Consider the following 24867-nt stretch of genomic DNA (forward strand, 5'->3'; position numbering starts at 1 on the left):
TTCCCGTACTTCCGGGTTTAATCGTTTTTTTTAAAAAACAATATCGTTCATGTGTACTGCACCTGTCACGCAACTGTCCCTGTGCCTGCAACCAGAAAATAATGAAGAAAAAACTTTCATGTCTTTTGTATAGACAATAACATTTTCCCAATGAATCATGGTAGATGAGCGCCTGTCTTTATTTTGTGAACGTTTAATAATAAAATATAAAAAATAAATGAATAAACAGCAATGCGTACGTCCTAAGCTTAAACAACAGGTGGCGCAGGTGAACATGCAACAGGTGTTTAGGACAAGTACTCCCCGCGCGCCTCTAGTGGCCAAGAAAATAAGGTAGCCTATTACTATTGACGCCTCTATTCTGCGATTGTCTAGCAATGCATCCGAACTTTAGGGACTGCGATTACTCTAGTGTCACGGTGCTAGTTCATACCTCTCAGCTGAGTGGATACTATTGGGCAGATGTAAGTCTGAGGATAAACAGTTGAAGTAACATAGTCTTGGCCGCTGACGGACGTCCCACAGTGTTTAGAAAAGGGTTGAATTACCTAAGGTTACGGCAACTCTGCAGCGGCCAATCAACGTTAAGGATGCTTCGACTGAACAGCGTCTATTAGGCTTTAGAAGATGTAGATTTAGAAACAATTTGATCGACGTCAATGTGTTTGTAACTTCCAGGTTTCTCTAGTGAAGTGAAAGCGTTTTTCATTTGATAGTAGTAGGCTGTTTTATGGCTACAGAATTGTTACCTTAAAGTGGACGTCTCTTTCCCCGATCTCAATAGGGTTTTCGCTGAGTGCTTAAATGTGATCGGTCAGGAAAAACCATGGAAGTAATGGATTCTAGATCAGACTTCGGAGCCATAACAAGAGAAAACCGAACCATAAACGAATTGGAGCCTTGGAGACCACCGGAGAACCGCGCGCACGAAGCAGAAGAATGGGCGCTTGTGGATGTCGTTCTCACCGGGGGAGCACCCTGGGGTTTCACCCTGAAAGGGGGACTGGAATACCGTGAGCCACTAATCATAACTAAGGTATATATATGAGACCCTTATCTAAAAGATCTAATTGAGATTAAGATCTCTTCACTCTTTGGCCGATGTAGCCTACCTTAAGCACTTGCTAGAAAGTTAGGTCTTTCTATGATTTATTAAACGAACACTCTCCCCTCACACAACTCATGTCATTATTTTTGTGGTTTTGCCTGTCAGCATATTGAGACATGAGCATCCATAATTGGAAAAATTTCTCTGAAAATATCTCATTCAAGAAAGTGTAATGATGTCTTTTTGAAGAAACCCCAATTTTACAATTCCACTCTCTCTGTCCTCATAGCGAGTCACTTTGGGAGCCATCGCGTCCCCCTCCCAGGCTAAGTTTAGTCTGTGGAGGAGAACGATCTCCCGCTTTATTTGTAGATTTCCGATTATGTGTTTAACGAAGTGTTTCACTCCTTTCCGGTAAGGATAACCGTTTTTCTCAGAGTACGGTAAAATGTATCTGCGATTCTGATTGGGTGGTCATGTATTTCAACGTTGGGTCTTTCCTTTCACACCTCATAGTGTATTTGGTTTGAAAACAGAACCCTGTACTTTGTCTTTCTATGGCATGTAACATGCTCCTTCCAAATATCTCACTCAAAGATAGACCTATGTTTGAAATAGTCAGCTCACCTAACAGATGCTGACAATCCTATAGGAGTGAATATTGACACTGAACAGCTCTTTATATAGGAGACTGCTGTAAGGGCATCATTTGCATCTTGTTTTTCATGCATCACTTATTCACAAAAATCTGCCTGCAATGCTTTTGGTTCTGAGGGCCCTCACAAAGAAAGGTTTTGTCATTTTTCTCTACTTAACTGAAAGTGTGGTATCTGTTCTCGGAGTCCACCGTGACAACTGAAAGTTTAGTTTCACACATAAATGTGGACAGAATTTTGTTATAGAAATTATCTACGCTTCTCCCTTACCTGGGACTTTTCCAAAAGCAACTGGAGTCAAAGACAGGTTACTTTCAGACAGCGAGGTTACTTTCAGTTATGTAACTGATTCCTGTGGTGTGAATAAGCAGTCAGAAATAGTGGAAAAGGAAATAGCAGATCTGAAAGGTGTTGGACACTATGGCAAAGCTACTTAACTAGAGCAGCACTCAATCATTAACCTATATTACCTCTATGATTGTTTCTATGTCCAAAGTACATCCCTGCACTAGACTTAAAATAATTATTGTACATTTCAGTGAGCTGGACTGGTTATTTGTAGGGGATGTAGCTTATTGTGTACCAGTCCTCAGTTCTGTTGTGTTCAGGGCTAAAACGAAAGAAGCATTACAGTACACATTGCACCAGCAGTGCCAGGAGTCAGACAGGAATGTATAAGATTTGTGGGATTGTCTAAATGTACTGAGTTATTCCTGTCTGCCCTTGGGCCAATAAAAAAAGAAAAAGGATTTGTTATTGCCCTTGTGATAAGGCATGTGGGAAATGTGCAGTTCTGAATTAGTATTTTTTTTTTTTAAATGTCTTGATATCAGACCAGAGCAATTACTGTGTGGGAATATTTCTACAGGTTTGTAGGTATGGCTTTTGGTATTTTATTCATATTATATGTTTTTTTTCTCTTCTCCTAATCCCCAAAATGTTAAGCATTGTTGGCACCTACCATAGCATCAGTCTCTCTTCCACTTTATTTGAGGTGGATGAAATTAGAGGATTTCTTGTTTGTCATTTTCTGATTGTGTTTATTGCTTTTGAAACCACTTTAAAGAGGATCACAACAAAGTAGAGAAGCTGGCTTTAGTTAAAGTTTCCAACATATCCAAAGTTTGTTTATGTCCAGGGCCTCTTTTATAGTTTTCAGTAAAGTGCTGAACATTATTAATATCTCACAAAACTATTTGGAATTTTTTATGCGTTTGTTTTCTAAATTCCTGTGAAATGATAACCAGTCAACTTGGCATTTTCCTGGATCACAAGTTCTATGAACCTAGATCAGTAATCTCAATATGTCCATAAGGAATTTATGATTTTCTTTTTAATTAGTTCATAATTGCACCGTTATATTTTATTTATAAACTACTGAAATATAACACAGAACAACATTATGTATCACGACATCATGTATTCTACCAAACTATGTATTTACCGTAACATGTCTTCTGCCACCAAACCATAGACTCTGTGCCCCCCCCCCCCCCCACCAAGCCATTTGTTGTCTCCGAACCAAAACAACAGCTCTTTTTTTGCTTACAAAACGACTGTTTCACTACAGAGAGAGGCTTTTGTCCATGTTTCTTTTAAATAATGTAGTCCTGCATCCTGTTGCCCACATCTCCTGCTTCAGAAGAAAGGATGGAATGTGCATCAGGTCTCAATATTGGTATCTTACATTTCAACCTCTTGAATTTTTTACCGGCGTGCTCAGGTTACTGTTATCGTCTCTGCGAGGACCAAACACAATGTCCATCTTATTGCAGCACATAGTTTGTGCTTCTTTCTCCACTGTCAGCAGGCTTGGGCCTTTTGTACCCTTTCTGTTACGCAAGTGGAATTCTTTGTTCATTCTTTATCTCTTATCTTCTCAAAGTATTTTGACTCCAATCAGGACTTTGGCAGTTGCATGAATGTCACTACCGCTGAGTTCTTTCCACTAGGCTGTGTCTGCCTCATTAAAGCAAATAAGTTCAGTTTTGGCTCATTAGAGAATCAAGAGGTGATGGGGAAAACACTTTGGCTGCATTTTTAGACGCTGATGCCAGGGTGCACTGCATCTTGTTAAAGAGCTTTTAGATGTTAGATGTTAGTGTCTCTACCGTGGTTCTGTGGTACTCACAGCTGCTCAAAGACATTTGTAACTACAGCCCTTTCCTGTCAGATTGTGTATTTCATGTCATCTTAGCTAAACTTGTCTTGCATGTGTTTGCTATGTAGGTTCATTGGAAAAGAGCTTCTGCCAAATGAATAAATGTAAATGAAATTTAATTTATACGAAAGCTCGGTCACTGACAGGGAGCTGTTTGCATACTGTGTGTATGAATATACATTTTTTCATGCACCCCATGACTTGTTCAAAATGTGGTCAGTTACATTCAATATAATTATCAGCCTGGCAGGTACAAATAAGCAACTAATTATTTCCTATATACTTGCCCTTAAAAATAATTAGGAGATTAATAGTTAGTATCAAATGCTCCATAAGACACGTTTTGGAATTTTAGGGTAATGCATTAATATGTAACAAATGGACATGCAAAGCTATTATATAGGGTGAGAGGATTATCAGTTAATTAAGTACATGGAATAGAATACATAAAATAAGTTTTTAACAACTCAGTGATATTTTCTTATTAGCCTGAGAGCCACCCTAATTAGTCTAATTTGACTGCCGACGTTAGCGGTAGTGGAGCAGGCTTAACTGTATCTCCCTGCTCACACTCTTCCATGTGAAAAACAGTGGAACTGTGTCTATCAGACAATGCAAGGCAGCTGTCAGACGATATGACATGGACTGTCATGTTGAGGTTGAGAGTGAATGAAGCAAAATTATATCAGAGTTTGCCAGTGTTTCCAACAGCTCATCAGTGAGGCACAAGTCCGGCACGTCCTTCCTGTGACATCCACAGCGCAGCTGCCATGGAGCGGGTTTCCCTTTAGACACAGCGACAGTGAAAGGAGCTCATGTTTGTGGTGGAGACACTTATAACTGGATGAAAGCAATGGGTTATTAACTAACCACATAGTCATATGAGACACACTGGCCACTTCTTCTCTTATAATAATATTTGCCCTATGCTGGTTTCTCTGGTTAAACTTGAAATGCTGGCTCATAAACCGTGTATTTAAGAGTAAAAATGATAAATTTGTTTATTCTTTGTGGAATGCAAAGAATAAACAAACAAAATACTGTCAGTAACTGTAATCTTTTAAACTGTTTGCTCATGCTCAGTGTACATCAGTAGTAAACAGTTGTGTGATAACCGCGTGCGTGTGTGTTTTCATGTGTGTGTGGATGCGTGTGTGCATGTGTGTGTGTGTGTGTGCCCACACATGCGTATATGTTTTATCAGGTAGAAGAAGGAAGCCGGGCAGCTGCTGTCAGGCTGCAGGTTGGAGACGAGATAGTTCAGATAAACGAGATTCCGCTCAGTGGCTACAGACAGGAGGCAGTGTATCTGGTGAAGAGTTCCTATAAGACGCTGGCACTGCTGGTCAGAAGGTAAGATAGAGCATACACCTGAACACAGGCCTGTCACTATTACTATCATATTACTATTACTCTCATTTTTAATCATTTGCTCTCCCCCCACTGGCTCCGATCAATGCCACTTGTTCTTTGTAAGAGGACATAAGAGAAGATAATAAGGAATATAATTATGTAACAAAGGCTCAAGAACAAAGAGACCTGCGCTCGCTGTCTAAACAGTTGCCCCCTGTTGTTTTATATAACGACCCCAAATTTATTCTTTACACTTTTTTTTCCAAGCAAAAGGAATAACTTTATACGGAACTTTACATCATATGGAAGCATTGGTTTTGACTTGTTTGACATAAATATGTGTTCCAGTTGGTCTCTAATTGAGTTAACAGTACTTGCAAAATGTAACCATTGAAATTTACCATGTCAAACCAGGAGGGATGCTGAAATTGAAAACAACGGATATTTTAATGATAGTTGACCATTATGATGTATATTATATTGTCCTAATGGTTTATCCAGGCTGTGTTTAAATGATATAAGGTGTTAACCTCACTGTGTGCCAGTACCACTGTGCTTTACCATAGAAGGACGGTGGGACAGAATTTGCGCAACACATGCATTTTCAAGTCATGCCCATTTCTTCTGTACAAAACCCCATCACGCTTTTCCTAGTTTATTCAAAAGCATTGTGTATCTGTTTGATTACCTTTCAACATTTAAAGACCTTATTTCCATAATAAGCAAGAGTGGAAACTGGCTATTCATAAGCTGTTTTCAGAAAACTGAAATCGGTTAGGAGGGAGAAAGTTATTTTTTCTTACGTATTCTGAGAGCTGAGTTTCACTAAGGTCGGCTTTAGCGGAATCAGTCTCTAGACTGACCAGCCATAGTTAACGTCTGAGTATGTAATGGGTGAAAATATCTCCTGTGTCAAGGTATCCATGGCCAGCACTCCTCCCAGGTTTGTACATACCAGACCTAAGTTTTCATTTTGTGGAAGGAAACAATGTGACTATTGTGCATCCATCAGTTTGCATCAGTACTGTTACTCCAGAGAAGATAGAGTCTCTTTAATAGGCTATTACTGTTACCTTGCCTCAGTGTGCATGTCTGTAATCAAGTTAGTGCTGTAAAAATGATAGGGTCTCAGTTTAGCAGCTCAGTGAATGGTAGTGGAAGGTGTAAAAAGTTCCTCAAGACTGCACAATACCCCTGGTCTCAGTTCATTCTACTTTCTCAAACATTCTGCCCTAAGCAAATTAACATAGTCTTGTGAGTGAGAGTCTCTTGATTCTGAAGCGCTTTATATTGAGATTTGCAGCTTCTAGCTCTGATTAGAGGGGGCAGAGATGCTTTCTATTGGATGACACCATTATTGGGGAAAGTGGAGCAACAAAAGGGCTCATTTTCCATTTGAGCGCACGCTATTGCACAAAAGAGCACTGTGAGTTGGCTATTGTCTGATGCCACCAGGGCCCAAGTCTTTGTCTGGATTCCAGCACCACGTCCCTGAGGCCCCAGGGCCTGCGTCATGGCAGGGACAGCTGGCAGGTAGCCTTCATCAGGGGCCAATGAAAAGATTCAGCCCTTGACAACACCTCCAGGGTCTCACCAGACATCTCTCAGGAGTGCTTAACAACCGATTAATGACTGTGCCTGGGTATAGAAAACATTTAATTTAATAAATGTTTAATTTAATTTTCCCTGAGCACCTAAGGGCTGCTCTTGGCTGTGAGATGCAAGGCGTTTTTAATCATTGTGCAATAGATCATGTTTTGAGGTTTGTCTGTACAGCTGAGTATGCTCCCAAAAATGTGTCTTATCTACATGATAAATTTGCACTCTGGTGCAGTCATTAATTGTTCATTTAGCGTTAATGGTTCATTTTCCTGCTTTTAGTTTCTGCTGCAAGTTTCCTTATTAAAAATCCTTCAGGCTGTCATTTGGCAGGGGTCCTCTTCATGTTGTTATGTTCCAAGAGATATAAATCTAAAAAATGATAATCAGATGTAGGCATTTGGAGTATGCTTTAAGGTGCAGGACAGCTGTATTCTGTAACAGTTAAACTGGGCCATCTAGTGGCAGAAACTGTTCATAGCTGGGATTAGATTAACAATAGGGAAGCTATTGTTGAGACCACACAGTCTGTTGGTATTCACAAAGGTGGATCTTTTCCATGTATAGTGCTGCTGAAAACATTTTCCAAAATATTTAAGAGGATTTTTTCAAAAACGTTGCATTTTTGTCTCTTTGTGACAGAGCGTCATGTCTATCATGGTTTATGTCCAGTAGATTTGATGCTGGCGAGCTTTCAGAATTTATCTAGCAATCTAACAGCCTTAAATTTTAGTTACTTTATTCTATTTTAATCTCTTTGTTTTTATACTATTTTGAGATCACAACAGTATGTTTTAAGTACTAGATTATTAGGTCTTGTTCCCATTGTGCTGTCTTTGAATGTGAGAGTAGCACGGTTCCCTGAAATCAATAAGCAAAGGAATAGGCTACACTGCTTAGCTTAAGATGTTTGCCTGAAAAAAATTCATACAGTTGTTTTTTTAAGAGAGAATGTGTGGGTACATTTTTTCCCTGCAGTTTACCTTTCATACAATCAGTAAAATGCTTTACTCAACAAAGAACTACTCATTACTTTTCAAGCTGCTCTAAGCTTATCTTGAGCCTATCTTGAGTGTATGCATAGGTTTTATGACCTTTAGCATATGGTAGAAGAGTAGAAAGACACCACTGATCCTGAGGCATAGAAGCGTATCTTGTATAATACATGTGACAGACACTGTAGTTCTACAGCACCTGCACTAGCAGGCCACTGCTACTTAAACTCTGAATCCAATTACCTCCTACAAAGCTGGTCAGGACTACACTAGGATAGGACAGGCAAGTACCAATTTTGTAATAAGTTAAGGATATGTGAAGATGTTACATAATTTTTTACATGATGACTGTAAGACAAGTGTACTTCATAATGTTATTTTAATGTCAGTTTCACAGACCTCTGCCGTGAGATTTTATGACATGAACTCGGTTACCCCCCCCCCTGTTTTTTGAAGAATGGATGGTTCCATCGTCTAGGTGAATTCACTGTGCTCAGTGGGATTGGCTGAGCTGTGAGAGCTCATTGTTTTGGTGAAGTGTTTTGGGGACAGAATAATCTAACAAAAGGGGACTAAGGTCTTAGTGAGCAGCAGTTTACATTATGGAGTTCCACTAGAGGCAAAAGAACTCAACTTGATTCAACTTTTCAGGTACATTAATCCATCATTTTCTTTCTCTCCAGAATGCTGTGGAGGTGGCCTGTGATCACCTTTCAAAAGTCATATTCTGTGTATTGTAAAGAGTTCATTTTATCCATTTTATAGGAGGAGACACATTTGTACCTCTTACCTCAATAATTATTATGGGATGTAGTCTATGGTTTAATTTACCATGCTGATATTGAAGCAACAAATGCCAAAGTGCACAAATTTGCCCAGTGGATTTAACAAGGTCATGTAAGTGCTTTGATACAGACCTGATAAATGTAAATAATTTCTTAGTGATGTAAAAGTAGCATCTTGTCTTGAAGTGTAGGGCAGAGGTTTACTCCATAGAATAGAACTGAAGTATGTTTTTAAAGAAGAGGGATACGCAACCAACAGATATATTTAGAAATTTTAACCACATATTTTTTTGCTTTATAATTTATGACTGACTTTACTTGGATATACTACATTTGTTATTCATTGACAGCACCTCCATAATATTTCACGTGATACAGCAAATCAATATCCCAGTATTGGCATAGAACCAGTCATAGTCCATTTGAAAAAAATCCATGTTTATTTCAGCTTTTTAACTTTAAATGCCCTAAACTAGAAAGCCTACCCACCAAATGATATGCCGTATTTTCAAATTGTATTTTTTCCTGTATTGACATCTGCCTGGCTCTCAGCTCTCAGATGCTTTGACACCTGTTACATCATCAGCTGGTGAAACCAGTAGTAAAGATCAAGCTCAGGGATTTGTTAAGCTGCCAGAGTTAGCTCAGTGTTGTTTAGGGGAAAGCCAAGGACCCCTTCCTTCTGCATGAATATGCAACGATATTTATTTGTTTATTGTGCCTTATTTATTTAAGAAATGCTTTGTAGGTAGGATTGATCAAGACAAGATGGAGTGATAACACTTTAAGACATTTTTTGAAACAGTGTATTTAACTGTGAGTTTTTATATCTGTGCTCTGTCAGTTCCATGCACATTTCTTCCGTCCGTTATAAATTGCCTCTCGTCATTCTGTCTCTGCTGATTCAGCCACTTCTTTCTCTGTATGTAAATACTTGTGTGAGCTCCTGAGGTGACTCAGTCATGTGAAATAAGGGATGATCAGCACTTCCTTGTGTTTACTTTGCACTGCTCTTCTCTGCTGCAGCTGTAGTGGATTAGCACTCAGCCATAGGGTGAGATTCCACCTCCATACAAAGACACACTGTTAGCTCCTAAAGGCCACTTTCTCTCTGTCTGTCTGTCTGACTGTCTGTCTGTCTCTCTCTCTCTCTCTCTCTCTCTCTCACACACACACACACGTATAAGCCATTTGTAAACCTTACCTGTGTGTTTTTTTGGTACCTCAGGTGGTTGTTCAGTCAGTCACATTTTTAGTGTTTTGTATTTTTCATCCAAAAATGTTCTTTCTTTATAACAACTGACAATACAATCAAAAGTACATATATATACTATGCTGCTAAAGTGACATTGAATTTATAGTTTATTTGTTTATTTTCAAATGTTAATGTTTTTAAAAATTTAAGGACTTGTTTCTAGCCAGTGCAATGTCATGGAGTGCTTAAATAACCTCTTTGAACAGCAGTGTTTGCACATTGTTGTAAGTCTACATTTTTATCAAGACCTTTTTTGATACATGAATTGATATCTTTCAGAGTAGTGCTTTTATTGGCAGCACCGGGAGTACATAGTGGCTTTGGGAAAAGATGGAGGTGCCCTGTCTGTCCCCCTTAAGCCTGGTTGTGATTATGATGGCACTTTCCATTGTATGGCCTCAGTCTGTCCCTATTCATGCTTCATCCTGGTTTTATGACTGCTTTCTGTCAGACAGACTGGCTGTTTGGGCTTCCAAACAAACTGAGTGGTGATTCAGCTAATGATGACTTTGAACAATTGTTATTCATATATTTTAGAGAAGAGTACATATGAGGTGTATACACATAGGGGTATTTTATGCTTCACAGTTTTACTGTACCAGTTTGTCATTGTGATAAAATGCAGTTGATTTTATGTCTTTATTTGACTGCTGTGGTGTTTTATGACTTTGACAATAAGGTGCAATAATTTGGTAGAGGTCCTAGCCCTGGACGTGATAAATTACATGTTATTTCACGCGTTCAGGCATTATGTGTTTGAACAGTTATGCCATTAATAGTAGATCATTCTGAAGCCCTACCCTCAGGTGTTTTTGAATCTTAAACATAGTGAATTTGCCCATTACCATTGTTACTCTTAAAAGCACAACGAACATATAAGTACAATCAAACAAACAACTCACAAAAATTCCACAATTGTATGTGTTTATCTTACAAATTACCAATGCCCTCTCTCTCTCTCTCTCTCTCTCTCTCTCGTTCTCTCCACACACAGACACAGACAAGCACACACTCATATGCATATACACCCTGTTTCTGGAGCTAAACCTTTCATAATCCCTAAGGAAATCTCTTGTTGACTAGGACACACAGTTTGAGCCTCCCACTTAACAGTAGTGGACATCGTAAGGGACTGTACTGTGTGTGAAGTGTGTGAATTTTGAGGAGGATAAATGGGATTCCTTTGACGTAAGTTATTGATGTGCCAGAGGTTTATGTGTTTACATGTAAAAAGCTTTTGCTAATAGAGATCCCATTGCTGAAACTTACCCTTAGAAGCATCAGATGAGTGCACTGAAGTGACAACAAAAAGGAGTGCTTTAAACAACTTGTAAGATTTACTTTAACTATTAATTTGTGTTTTTGAAAGAGTGAACACATGCTCTGTTTTCAGGTGAATAATGTTTCTAGTATATTGAGCCTCCAGACAACCAGTGATTCAGTTAATTTAGTGATTAATTAATTAAGTGTTTTTGTTTTAGTTTGTCTTTGTGCATGCTCTCTTTGTGCAGTTCTAAGTCACACCTGATAAGCTCATGTTTTTTTACTGTAATGCTTTTTAAATATTCAAATATTAGTATTACCGCCAGTATTTTGTGAGTAGGCCTTGTAAGTGGCCTTAGGGTTACCCCTCCCTACTAGAATATCTGTTGGGGCTCAACTGTATCCCTGACAATAAGACCAGTGTGAACAATGACTATTTGCATTTCTATGGGACGCCATTTATACCGACAGGCCAACATCAAGATGCAGGCTTTTTTTTTTGTATGTGCTTCAGTTGTAGAACAGTGCTAACGGTAAACTACTCTCACTAGTACTCCTGTATTAAATTAGACTCAACAGAATCAGGAATGCTTGAAAGCTTTTATAAGCGCCTCATGTTGACCTAACCTCTCTGTCAGTTTTAAAGTTTTAATTGGTATAATAAGGAAGAATATTGTATGGGATATAAATTTTGTACCAGATAATCATAACAGAAAAAGTACTGTACAAGTTGGCTTAAGGTTTCTGTAATTACTCTCTTTAGTGCCCCCCCCCCCTTTGGAGCAGACTAAATTACTGCCAGACAATGATGTAAATTTAAGCTTATTTTAGCTTTTCGTAAGTATTCCAACCATACCTTTTTCGCATTCCTAGAAGAAGAGAAAATCTTCTGCTATTTTTTTACACTTTTGACTTGATTTTGGCATTTAACTTCTGTTCAAGAAACCATGACAGGTTTGAAAATTCCTTTCCTTAGTAAAACAGACACCATGAATGGCCTTTAAGAAACAGTGAACAGCTTGAGCAGAATGGGAGACTACTGATCTTATTTTGTAGCAGATTCCAAAGCTAAGCCCCTGTGGCCTGCACAACACAACACAGAATCTGTACTGAACTAGGGCCATATGGCTGGTCCTTTTATCTCTCCCCATGTCTACCACCAGACAGAGTGCTGGCTGCCTTGGTCAGTCTAAGATCAATGCATTTGAGTTAGTGAGTGAGAATTTTCCAATAACTGATTTACACTGTAAAATAACAGAGAAAACCATGGAAGATCGCTTTCCAGGAATCTGGAAATAATCTCCCCATTCCCCCCATATTGAATGTAATTGTTAAAACTCTTTTACAGTATGCTGTATGTATCAACTCATAAACATTTGAGGCAACTGATTTCCTAAAAAATTAAGAAACTAAACCCTGAAATTTTGGTTAAGGGTTATATCTTGAAATTTTTGAGGTTTGTTCTAATTAGGGCTCTCCATTCATTGAATGTTTTGTGGTTTATATTAAGTCCAGATTGCTGGAGTACATAGATAAATAGTCTATTGGTCATGACTATTTCACAGGTGAAATATTTAAATATTTTTAGTATTTTTGTTTGTGAAAAACATTTAAGTCCAGCAAGTACAATGCCGAGAGAAAATGCCAGTGTAAATTCTGAACGCAATCATGACACTCTGTTGTGCAGAAATACCTGTTGTTTTTTGATACCACAGTGAAAAATTAATTTTCATACTTTTTCCATAGCTCAGTACAAGCAGTTGCAGGCAGTTGAACCCTATTATAAATTGAATAAATAAGATTTAGATTCTTTGGGCAACAAATGGTACCTTTTTATTTTCAAGCTGTTTAATTTCGTATTTAGCTAGAACTTACACCATTATGCTTGAGTTGTACATATACTTTATCTTCCACTTCCGAATATGATTGTGCTTGACTGTGCAGTTTCTGTCTTCCTCCTCATTGTTGTGCAGGAGGATAAAATGGTGAACATTGCAACACAAGCAATGCCTGCAGAAACTGATGTACATGTGGCCAGGAGTTTTCTTACCAAGATTTTAAGAAGTTCTATGAGGTATCTTGTAGCTGACGCTTTTCTAATTCTTCCAGAAATCCCATCATCCTCAGTACCCTGTGTGTAGCTCTGTGATTTCAGTCAGCAGCTAGCCCTTCTCCACCCAGGTCTCTCCAACATCACGTCTCAGACCATGTGGTGACTTAGCTGTAGCTGCTCACATGTGAGCTTGGATTAGCCTTTAAATCTGATTACCGTCTTGTCATTTTTACTGGCTCCCATCAAACTGGTGATCATCAGTCCTCACCTTTCCGCTTGGACTCCATTAATCAAACTATTGATTTTGTGGTAGATATGGAAAATGGGTAGATATGGATTTTAAATTATTTTGTGATGCTTTGAGATAATGTTTTCTTCACTTTCTTCCATGCATATCAGGAAGAATCGCTTCAAAGGGTATGTGCCATTATTAGTGAATAGTTTGTCTTCACTGAGTAATTAGTCATGTAATTACACTGGTGATTCTTTTACATGTGGTTTTCATGTCTTATGATTGCTGGTTTGGTCAAGTTTTAATGCTCTGACTATGAACATTGTAATAAGGATCTGCTAATTGTTTTGCAGTATGAAATCTTGATAATGTTCATAATTATTTTACATAGCATCTCCCAACCTGCTTCTGTGTGTGTCTATCTACTTGCTAGGAGGAATGAACCCTCATGCAGACCTCACTCATGGCACTCTTCTAAACTGTCAGAGAATCTTCCAGGAGCCCCTAATGATCATTCAACACCTGTTCCTGAACCTGTCTGGCAGACAAAATATACAAGGTGATTGTCTTGAGGCTGTCACCAGTGAAAGTCCTATTTGTAATCTACATTTTATTATTGTAGTTCATCATGTTGCGGGTATGTAGTCAACTGCAGTGTGTCAGCCAAATCCAGATCCTGTGACCAGAAGTTCTGAATTATTGGTCCCTGCTTTTATCTTTTTCAGTCCCACTTCAAATGACCTCTCCAACTGTTTGGACCACAATAATGTGCAGCAGCTCTCTGGACAGTTCAGTTCCATGGGAAAAATGGACAATATAGAGCGCCCTTCTCACCTCTGCCCTCGAGGACGTTTATCTTCCACCGAGAACGATAATGACCACTCACTAGGTCATCATGACTCACCCTATAGCCCATTTTCATCATGCACTCCAGACCACTGTCTATCCAGGAGCAGCATGAATTCCACAGAGAATGTGTTCTACAGAGGCAGCTCTAGTGAGCTGGCAGGCTCAAATGACCGACACAGATACTTGCAGTTGCCAGTGGGAAACTGTGGCCGAGTGAGCCCTAGGTTGGAAGAGCAGGCGGGCTACAAGTTCTCCACCTCTGTGAGGTCAAATGTTGGCCCTGTGTGGCATGTTCCAGAGAAGAGGTCTGTGGCTGCATCCTCACCACCCCCTCCTCCTCCCCCTTTGCGCAGTGACAGTTTTGTTGCTACCAAAGTTCATGAGAAGAGCTTGGTCATCCCCTACTCAGAAGGCTCTGGGGTTTATTCCCAGCACAAATCCCAGAGTAGAGTTACTGACAGGCAGTTTGATACCCACCATGCCACTGAAAGACTTGAAGCACAACACAGTTATAACCCACCACCAAAGATGGATCTTCTCCATCCATACATAGCTTCTGAGGATTACAACTGCAATCGGAGCATCCCGAATAAACTCTTTTCTTTATCCAGTGCAGATGTAAGACAGGGCCAAAATCCTTTTGCTGGCCTCCACCAACACGAGCGCCAGCGCAGTGATGAGAGCCCCTTTTATCTGCACCCTAAGACTGCATCTGCACCAAAGACACAGAGTGTAGGCAGCTATTACCGCAGCCTACAGGACCTCCCAACTAATACATGCAGCCAGAATAAGGCAAGAACCTCCATGGCTTCCCTGTCCAGCACAGCCCTAGACCAGAGCACAGACAATGGAACCCACTTCCGCTACTACTGCATCACAGCCCAGCAGCCTACACAGGCAACTTCTCAGTCACAAGGGAGGGTGGCAGAGACATGGTGGACAAACTCAGAGAACTCAGTCAGTTCCCAGAAAGCCATGAAGGCTAAATATCCTTCACATCACCCTCAGTATTCTGAAAGCATGAACTCTAAACAGACAGTTGGTCTTCCTCCACCTGATGTAGTGCATGTTTCTCCAGGTGCTCTAACACCTAAGCCCTACCCTGAGGAGCGAGAAATGGACAATCAGAGGAAGAGTGATGGAGAGATTCCAGAGACCCCATTCACCAGATACCTGGTCACTCACCATGCTGAGCAGAGAAATCCTGCAAGTTCTCCACAGAAAGACTCCCTTCAGGATCCCTGGGTTTCACTAGACGAGCAAAAGATCTGCCCTCATAGGACACCCATGCTGCATTCTCTTGCTCAAGAGAACAAGAACCTGTTAGAGAAACACCTAAGTTCAGTCAGTGGTGATACCCTTCAAGAGGCAGTCGACCCCTCTAGTAGCAAACATGGAAGACGCAGTGATCGTTATGCAACCACGTTGCGGAACGAGATCCTGCAGAAGAAAGCCCAGTTGCAAAAGAGCCGGAGTGCTGCCACTTTAACCTACTCTAGTGACGTGATGGAGGATGACCTTGAAATCTGGAAATCTTCAGAGACTTCCACTTCCTCCTCTGATGGTTCTTTCACCAATACCTACAAGGACCATTTGAAAGAGGCTCAGGCAAGGGTACTTCAGGCAACCTCCTTCAGGAGAAGAGACTTGGAACTTCCTAGTACTGAACTTCTACCTGGCCAGGCAACCTCAAAACTAGGACTTGCTGGTGGCCAAGTTTCCAGAGTTGGAGGCCGAAAACGTTTCTCAGTGGACAAAAGAGTGCATTCCTTCTCAGAGCCAAACAAGATCAATGAGGTAGGGGTGGAAGAAAAACCTTCAAATCGTGAAACTGTCAAGTCCTTTGTGGATCGATGTAAATTCTTTGAAGGGACATCCAAACCAAATTTTTCCAAACCAGTTACAAAACAGTCCCAACAAAGCCCTAGTGTGGACAGCAATGGAAGCAAGATCAAAGGAATGCCTAATAAGGGGACCAATGAGATGACCCAAAATAGAGAAGCATCCTTCAAACAGTACATGAGAAGCCATGGTGACCCCAATTCTGAGACTAGACAGAGTCTGGTAGATCAGCAGCGGCTTGGCACATTTGCAGAGTATGAGGCCACCTGGAACATACAGAGGAAAAGTTCAGATGGGAAGACATCTGGGAGATATCGCTCTGCTGAAAACATCCTTGATTCAGGGGTGGATGAAGGTTTGATATCAACATGCATCCATGAGAGGTCTCGGTCCTCTCCATCGGCAGATTTCTCTGGACAGGTGAGACAACAAACACAACCTGTTTTCCCCCATTTTCCAAACTTTTGAATCAGGTAATTTGCTAATGTGTAATTGTTTAATTAATGGAAAGTCTGTTACCATGCCAGAGCTGATACTGACTGATTAGACATGATGTTAGGGTGTAGTTAAGTAAACTAAATGATTGAATGAAGATGTCCTCAATACCTTTCAGAAAATCCCTCTGCCTCTGCGGAAATCTTTGGAGCACTGTCTTCGAGAGAGCAAACCTGACCAAGAGGAAGTTCATATCACCAGGTTAGGTTACCATCAAGCTGTCCCCATTCCTGAAATTGAGCTAATTTCCAGAAGTCCATATGCTATCAAAACTAGGCACACAAACCTCGTGAAATGTGATGTGATTAATTAGACCAGATAAGCATCATCAGTAGGAGGTCTTGCCATTGGCAATGGCAGTCTGACTGTAATGTGAGACAATATGTTGGTATGAGAGGTGAGATATAGGGAGGAAGCCTGTCTGGGTGGAAATTAAGTTCATCAGTGGCTTGGACAGAATGTTGCTCTGTGCTCATTGTGGTCATTGTGGCCAGCAGGAAAAGTGGGTAAAGCAGGAAAAATGTTTCTTTGAGTGCAAGATCTGCTAGCCTCATTCCAGTTTTCATGTGTTTTTCTCCCTCTACGATAACTAAAAACCATGGTATGATATTTAACTGTATTTAATGTTGTAAGTGTGTGTGTGTGTGTGTTTGTGTGTGTGTGTGTGTGTGTGTGTGTGTGTGTGTGTTGCGGTCAACAGAGGAACTTTAAAAATTGAAATCTTGTGGGAAACTAAAAAGCCCTACTGAATGGAGTTGTATTTGAATAACGCCAGAGGCCCTCTATGTAATTAGATGCAATACTCACTATAGCCATCTCCTGGAAGACATGCAATACCCCTCTCAAGAGCATTCTCCAACTGCTGTTACTAAATGTTATACTTCACTTTTCATTATTGTCCATATCATTGCTCTCTCTAAAATATTTTCTTTCACTGTTATAACCTGTTTCCCAGTGTCTTCAGTCTAGAAAACTGCTATTGGTAAAACCAGTTACGGTTGTTGGATATCTGCTCTTGTACTGTGTAGTGCTCTACAGGTAATATATACTAGGGTTTATATAAGGCTACACAATAGTAGCAGTGGAGGAGCATGTCAGTTGAGCTGTGTAAAGCTTCTCAAATGACCAGTGAAAGGGAGTGTCCAACTCCACCCATCAGACTAGAGTGTAAATGGACTCCATTCCCCCAGTGTCACAGTCATTTAGCAAACCTTCAGCCAAATTTACAATGCCTCACAATGTCATCATCTCAGGAAAATTGCACACTAGGAAAATACAATGCACACTTGTGGTTATGCACTGAGAAAACATAATTTGTTGTTATATTGGTAAACTTGGTGTTTGTGGCAACACTAATGTCATGTTTTTATGGATAACTGAATGTTTTCAGGCTGTGGAAAAATGTTCTGTGTTTTTTTTTAGAGGTGATCTTGTAAAATGCACAGAATCCGAGATCATAAGAGGCTGTTTGTGGCTCTTTCAGATTTGCCCTATTATTGTATGAATTCCTGACTGATTTAAGACTGATTTCTATAAAGATGTCTAACTCAACTGATTCAGCCTCTCTCACTACATCAATTATAGGTTTTGGCAGATAAGTGATTGTAAGAGGTTAATCTCTAAATTAGGTCTTCCTTTTCACCTGTTTTAGCGACAGATTTGACTTGCATAGTCTAGAAGTTAGTACTAAATGTTGCCAATCCACTGCATCTACTTTTTCCATCAGCTGTATGGATTTGATGCATGTATAATGTGTATGTATATTTGTCTCTTGTTTCATAGCACATCAGAGAGGGGACACCATCAATGGGGAGCGTGGGAAAAACCTCCTCAGCATGACCACTTGCAAAAGCCTCCTGATTCCAGTTCATGGAACAATCTGGAACACAAAGACATACCAGTTCCCCTGCCCACTGACCACAGACACAAACCTGAACCTAGCAACCCTGTCCTTCAGCCGTACCCACACTCTCTGTACCAAGTGTCCCTGTCCCAGCAACTCTCCCCTCCCAAAAACAAGAGCCATGAACCACATAGGCCATCACAGCCCAAAGTGGACAAACCTACACACCCAGAAACCACATCCCCCTTCTGCGGCTCCAAAGAATCTGTGCTTGGTTCCCAATCTGTTTCCAAGCTGGACCCAGCCTTAAGCCAGGGTCCCAACCCAGGGCCCTCTGAGTCAGACCCACAGCTGACTAAGAGTCTGGAGGAGGAGCAGAGATCAGGACACATAGGTTCACTCTCTATTCTAACTTCTCTGCTGCCTTCTCCTGTCTCCTCCTCCTCTCCGTCTTTGACCCGGAGTGCTGGGCTTACTATGCCTCATGTGAAAAACTTGTGCTGTCCCTCCCCACAGTTTTCTGCCCAGAGACTGATTGATAAGCCTGCAGGGACTATGCAGGATGCGGACCAACACAGGTAACTAAACACAGCCTTTTCTGTCAACATATATGCCTGAAATTTATTTCACTGATGTATGCTATGTTTAGCTCTTTGAATGAAATTGCTATTTTTGTATGTGTGATCAGAATGAAGTTGACATTCTCTCCTCTCCTGATTTACATACACTTTTATATACAGTATGGTATGGCAAACAGAATACATAGAGTGAATCAAACTTAACTTTTTGGTCCAAAGCTGTTTAACATGCAGTCTGTTTTCTTTTACAGTATAGCATTACTGTTTAAGAGTTAATTTGATCTGTCCAGTTCATATGTCGGCTGAGCCTGCTAACAAAGAGAACGCTGATGGCATAATATTGTTAAATATTTTCCTCTGTATGTTTCTTGCACTACTCTGTTTACATTTGTAGTTTCTACTCTGCCTTCGGATGTGTGTAATATGCTCACATCATAGTTCTGATGTTTGGGAAATGTTTCTCTGTGCAGCAGTAAAATGGAGGATGTAACAGAAAGCAATACCACCACAGACAAGGTCCTTGTCAGGATTGTCCATGCTGAAAACGGCTTAGAAAGAGAGAACAGACATCACCTGCAGCACAGAGAGGGCCTTGGAGGCTCCGAGGACCCTGCTCATGCTCAGTTTAGCAAGAGTTCCCCACAGGAGCCTTACTCTCCTGTCTTCTGTTCCTCTCTGCATTATGGTCCTGATGGAGAGGAAGACTCAAGTCCCTCAGGGGGACAAGCCCTCACCGATGTAACACAAGAATCCATGACAGTGGAGGCACCAAGGAGCAATGGGTTCTCCGGGCGGTCTGAGGAAGATGAGAAGAGAGAGGAGCTTGCCAGAGATATCATGGTGAAGGATAAGAGCCTTGCAGACATCTTGGATCAGAGAAAAATGAAAACCACAATGGATCTGATGGAGGGAATTTTCCCCCAGGGAGAGCAGCTCCTTGAGGGCTCACAGCAGCGCAGGAAAGCTGCTCCAAAACCGCCCTCATCCAGAAGCCCTCAGGAAAGGTGAGCTGAAGAAAAATCGCACAGTACTATACACAAAGAAAAAGGTAAATTAAACAGCTTAGTCTTATGTCAGGTTTGCTCCAAGTTTTGAAATGATCGGTAGATGTTATTTTCCTACTGGTTAAAAAAATGTTAAGTGCAGTCTTAGTGAAGAATTTAAAATACATTTATTACAGTCCTTAGGCAGCAAGAGTCAGTCAGGGCAAAAACAGATGCTGGTCTGCATTATCCCAGAACAAAGCTGCTCTCTACTGGTGCAATGGAAGACCTACAACAATGCTGTAGAAAAACTAACCCACAAAACTAACTGAGTGGACAAATGATGAATGCAGGCATTACCATTCAGCTAGTCAGTTCTCAGTAAAACTGAAATATTTCTGAGTACTTTAATTAGAGTTGATGCCCTTTTGGAGTTAAGACTCAGGCTTCAAGCTAGACTTGCACATATTTAAATTACGTTTCGGGAGGGAAAAAGGCAAAGTAGGTGTCACTGCCGTAGCTCCCCTTCTGCGGGGTAAAAGAGAGTCGGGATGTTTTCTCTCTTATACAAGCTCTTAATGGAATTATCGTTGCATGCATCTTTGCAGGAGGACAGAGGACAGCCTTGCAACGTCTGTTTCACTGGTCACCAGTTCTTCATACTACAGTACATCTGCACCCAAAGCTGAGTTGCTCATTAAGATGAAAGATATGCAGGAACACATGGAGGAGCAGGAGGACTTGGAGGATGAACTTGACTATGACCTGTCTAACAAAAAGGTAAACAAATGCTCTTTTTTTTAATAAGGCTCTATCCTGACCTTAGATGTATGTGTGTGGCTAAAATGCCTCCTCAAATTCACGTTATCATCGTCAATCTTTTGTCAGAACATCCTAATGTTCTGTCCTAATGAAAAGCTGTATTACATTTCACTGTCAGCACTGAATGACCAATCTGAAATGTCAACACAAGTGAACATGTTACAGTGAAGGATTATAATTTTATTGTCATATAGCATTTATGGGTGGCTGTTCCATGTCTACCTACCATTTATAGCTTTTATTTGTGCCTGGCTGTCAAATTAGTAATACGTTTTTATGACTGAAATTACTGCAGTGTCCCTCTGATTCCCCTTTAATACAAATCCTTTGTGAAATGAACTTGCAGTACCTGCTCTGTAGTTTCTGGGCTGCCAGGCAACATTATCAGTGCCTAGAGATAACTGTCTTGCCGCAGAAAAATAAATGGGGTTTAACTCCTCTAGATAGGCTACAGTACTATTTATTTGATTCATTTTATTTAAGTTGAAACCTGAATCTAATTTATAATCTAACTTGGGAATGCTTCAGCACCCTGTTGAATGACACTTTTGTGTCCCTGCAGCAAGAGTTGATTGACAGTCTGAGCAGGAAACTGCAGGTGCTGAGAGAAGCTCGCGAGAGTCTCCAGGAGGATATCCATGACAACAATGCCTTAGGAGATGAGGTGGAAGCCACTGTGCAGGACGTCTGCAAGCCTAATGAGTTAGACAAGTTCCGGATGTTTGTGGGTGACCTGGACAAGGTTGTCAGTCTGTTGCTCTCTCTATCTGGCAGACTAGCCAGGGTGGAGAATGCCCTGAACAACCTGGATGAGGGGGCCTGTACAGAGGAGAAGGTACGGAAGGATGGAAACTAGAGCTAGTGTGTTTAGAATTTGTCGAGAACGTTTGGGAAGTTACTTAAATTATGACCACCCGAATGTAGTGGGGCAACCAACAGAGTGTGTTTGTCTATTGAACAAGGGCAAAGAGGCAATGAATTTGATTTTATGTCCTTCTGGGAGTTCCCTGGGGCTTCCTTTTAACCTCCTCTGTAACAGGATGTGTCAGGTTTACTTCAAAGAATGCAGTCTAATAGATAATATTTTGAACTACACATTTTTTTGTTATATTTTACATTTTTGAGGTTTTTGTCTACTTTACATGCTGTAGAAATTCAGGCATAAAACACAATAATTATGGCAGACAAGGTGGATCAGTAACACTCACTTTGTTTGCCATGTTGAGGGTTTGTAATGCAGAAAACAGAAGCAAAGTTAATGATCAACCTGATAAGTCTTGCCCGAAGACTTCTTTTGTGCCTCTCCCTTTGTTTCTGTTGGATAAATATAAAGAGGTTATTGAGCGCTGCACAGTTTACTTTGGGTAGTTCATCTCCTAAACTGCCAGGGTAAGAAATCTCCATTTATGAACTGATAACTGAGAGGAACTGATACTCAATTTAACCAGCTAGGGTGAAGCACGTTAGGGTAACACATGTTGCAATTACTGGAACCTCAGTTTGTAATCAGTTTATCTTATTGCTGTTATAACACAGAATTACTCTGCATTAATTCTAGTATTACTTTGATATTATAAAATCTAATTATTACAGGTACACACGGGCAACTAATACTTATTCTGAAGCAGATAAACGTGACCGTGAAATGAAGTAAAGCAAAAGCAAATTAATAGGCAGAGGTTTGACTGGCAGGAAATTTACTTTGTTATTCCAGATTTGTTCAAGAAAAACGTCTTCACAGCCTGTGTTTCGTTTGCTTTGCTATCTGTGCTGTCTTTCATGCTCTTTTTTTTTTTTCATCTCATCAGCACACTCTGACAGAGAAACGCAAGCTGCTCATTCGCCAGCATGAGGACGCCAAAGAGTTAAAGGAGAACCTGGACCGGCGAGAGCATGTGGTGTACCACATCCTGGCTAGCTATTTAAGTTCAGAGCGGCTTGCAGACTACGAGCACTTTGTTAAGATGAAGTCAGCTCTGATCATTGAACAACGCAAGCTGGAAGACAAGATCAAACTGGGGGAAGAGCAGCTAAAATGTCTGAGGGACAGCCTGCCACTGGAGCAGAGACTGCTCAGTGAACAAAGTCTCAGTGAAGAGGTACCCCGGAGTTGAGTTTAGTTCACACTGACTATACTCTCCTACTGAACTCACATTGCCGCTAAACATACTCAGTGTTAACTTAAAGTCACGTTGCAGCTATTCTCAATAAAGACTCATCACAAAACAACCCGCTAAACCAGCGGGGCAGTTGAGCACAATACACAATTGCATCTTAAACTTAAACCTAAGTTAAGCTTGATGGAGATGGAGTGAAGCATGAATATTTATGACCTACTTCAAACTGCTATGAGTAATATGTAAAGAATATGCAACTTTTAGTATTATTTATCTATAGCATATGAAGTGTTATGACATTTTTAAATGCTAAAGTGTGTTTCTAAATTGATGTATCTATTGTATTACAAATATGTACATGCAGATTTATACTCTCAGATACTAGGTGTGGATCATACAAACATTCATTTTGCAGTACTTGTTTTGTTGTAGTTTATTTTGTTTCTTTGAGATTTTCTTTCTCGATTTTCTTTCAGCTTCCCGTTGTTATTTCATGTCGAGCTGAATCAGATCCTGACAAATTGGTCAAGTGATGTTTTTTCAGATGATTAAGCTTAATAAAGTGGTGTAAATTTCCCATTTGTGTACATTTAAGTAATTTATTTTAAGAGTTAAGCGCTTAAATTGATCAGTGTTGAACCATTTCACATTAGAGCAGTAAATCTTATTCTAGTGTGTTTTGCATTCACAGACAATGTATCTTCATACTGTATGTTAATGTTTGTAAATGAAAAAGTTTCTATAATATATCAGTCTTCAGAAAATGTTGTCTCTATCTTATGTTTTCTGTTGACATCACCTTTTTTATCTTCTGTCGTGGAGAATTTTCCAGACTAGGAAATGTCTTCGGTCTTAATTCCCCAGTGACTCACAATGATTGGAAAGGTTTCCTTAAACTTCCTGGATTATCGTCTTTCTGTTTACTTGTAAATCCTGAAAAAAAAAAAGATTGTCCTGTTTTTGGTGTGTTGTGTTTCAGTCAAAGCAAACAACATAGATATGGTAATTAGAGTTACAGTAAGTTAGAGCTTTACCTTGAGCAAGAATGACTTATGTTTTAGTGCTCAGATACACATGCATGCTATGCTGTGCATAGGCCTATCACCCTCTACAGTGTGTTTTAAATTTAGCAAGACCTCATTAAATGATAAAGAGCACAAAGCCTGCGAAGGTATCCGCCTCTTTTGCGTATAACATACGATTAAAGATAACATAGAACACACACCTCTGTTTAGTGTTATTCATTTAACTTGATTTAATTTCATTTTTTTTCCAGTTACCACTATTATGAAAATACCTGTTTTGTTTTGTATCTGAATCGCAGGGCCAATGATGCCTCCTCAATAAAAATACATGTAAACTCAGATATTTTATTGCCCCACCATGATGTGTACTGTCTGGTTACAGCATCCTGGGTTTGTCCAACGCAAAGTTGGGTTACTCTATATTCTATAACAATACGGCTGTGCGGGAGGCATACTGAAATAGTTTTATTGAGGATGTATCATCCAGGCAAGTCAATCATTAACAAGTCCACAGCTGAAATATTATTGACGCAAATGCTTGGAAGACAAGGAAGTGGGTGTGTTTTTTTTTCCCTGGTCAGTGCAAATACTAAACAGTCAGATGATGACAAGAGTCATACGTTTGGAGTTCTGAGAGAAGACTGAACCCTATCAATGGCAGCCTGGTAAAACAGGTATGGTTTATTAAAGGGCAGGAGTATTTGGTGTTTTGTTCTCAAGAGCCTTTGCCCCTGTATGTTTTTGGCACTTATTTTTATCCAGTTAGAAAAAATGTACATTTACTCAGAGACAAACTGAGGAGTGGCTCAATGGCACAGGGGTTACAGATGCAACAGTTAGATCTGATTACCACTGCCACAGGAAGTATATGAGCAGTTATGTATTTTCATTGTTTCTAACTCTTTATGTAATG

At 40.2% G+C, this 24867-nt stretch overlaps 1 protein-coding gene across 1 annotated transcript; it reads left to right on the forward strand.

The window, feature by feature from the left end:
• Positions 1-826: 826 nt before the first annotated feature.
• Positions 827-22926, forward strand: shroom2b (shroom family member 2b). The gene is made up of 14 exons (XM_030772072.1): positions 827-1036; positions 5070-5218; positions 7928-7931; positions 13092-13189; positions 13568-13585; positions 13834-13959; positions 14126-16511; positions 16705-16787; positions 18369-19007; positions 19478-19692; positions 19768-20011; positions 20602-20770; positions 21375-21647; positions 22621-22926. Exons 1-14 carry the CDS (start codon positions 827-829, stop codon positions 22924-22926), a joined length of 4920 nt encoding a protein of 1639 aa, XP_030627932.1.
• Positions 22927-24867: the final 1941 nt, after the last annotated feature.

This window comes from Chanos chanos, chromosome 4 (assembly GCF_902362185.1).
Source record: "Chanos chanos chromosome 4, fChaCha1.1, whole genome shotgun sequence".
Classification (NCBI taxonomy): domain Eukaryota; kingdom Metazoa; phylum Chordata; class Actinopteri; order Gonorynchiformes; family Chanidae; genus Chanos; species Chanos chanos.

Coding starts and splice junctions, on each gene's coding strand:
- shroom2b (XM_030772072.1), top strand. CDS start 827: ATGGAAGTAATGGATTCTAGATCAGACTTCGGAGCCATAACAAGAGAA. Junction 1,037..5,069: donor AGCCACTAATCATAACTAAG/GTATATATATGA, acceptor ATGTTTTATCAG/GTAGAAGAAGGAAGCCGGGC. Junction 13,960..14,125: donor TGGCAGACAAAATATACAAG/GTGATTGTCTTG, acceptor TATCTTTTTCAG/TCCCACTTCAAATGACCTCT.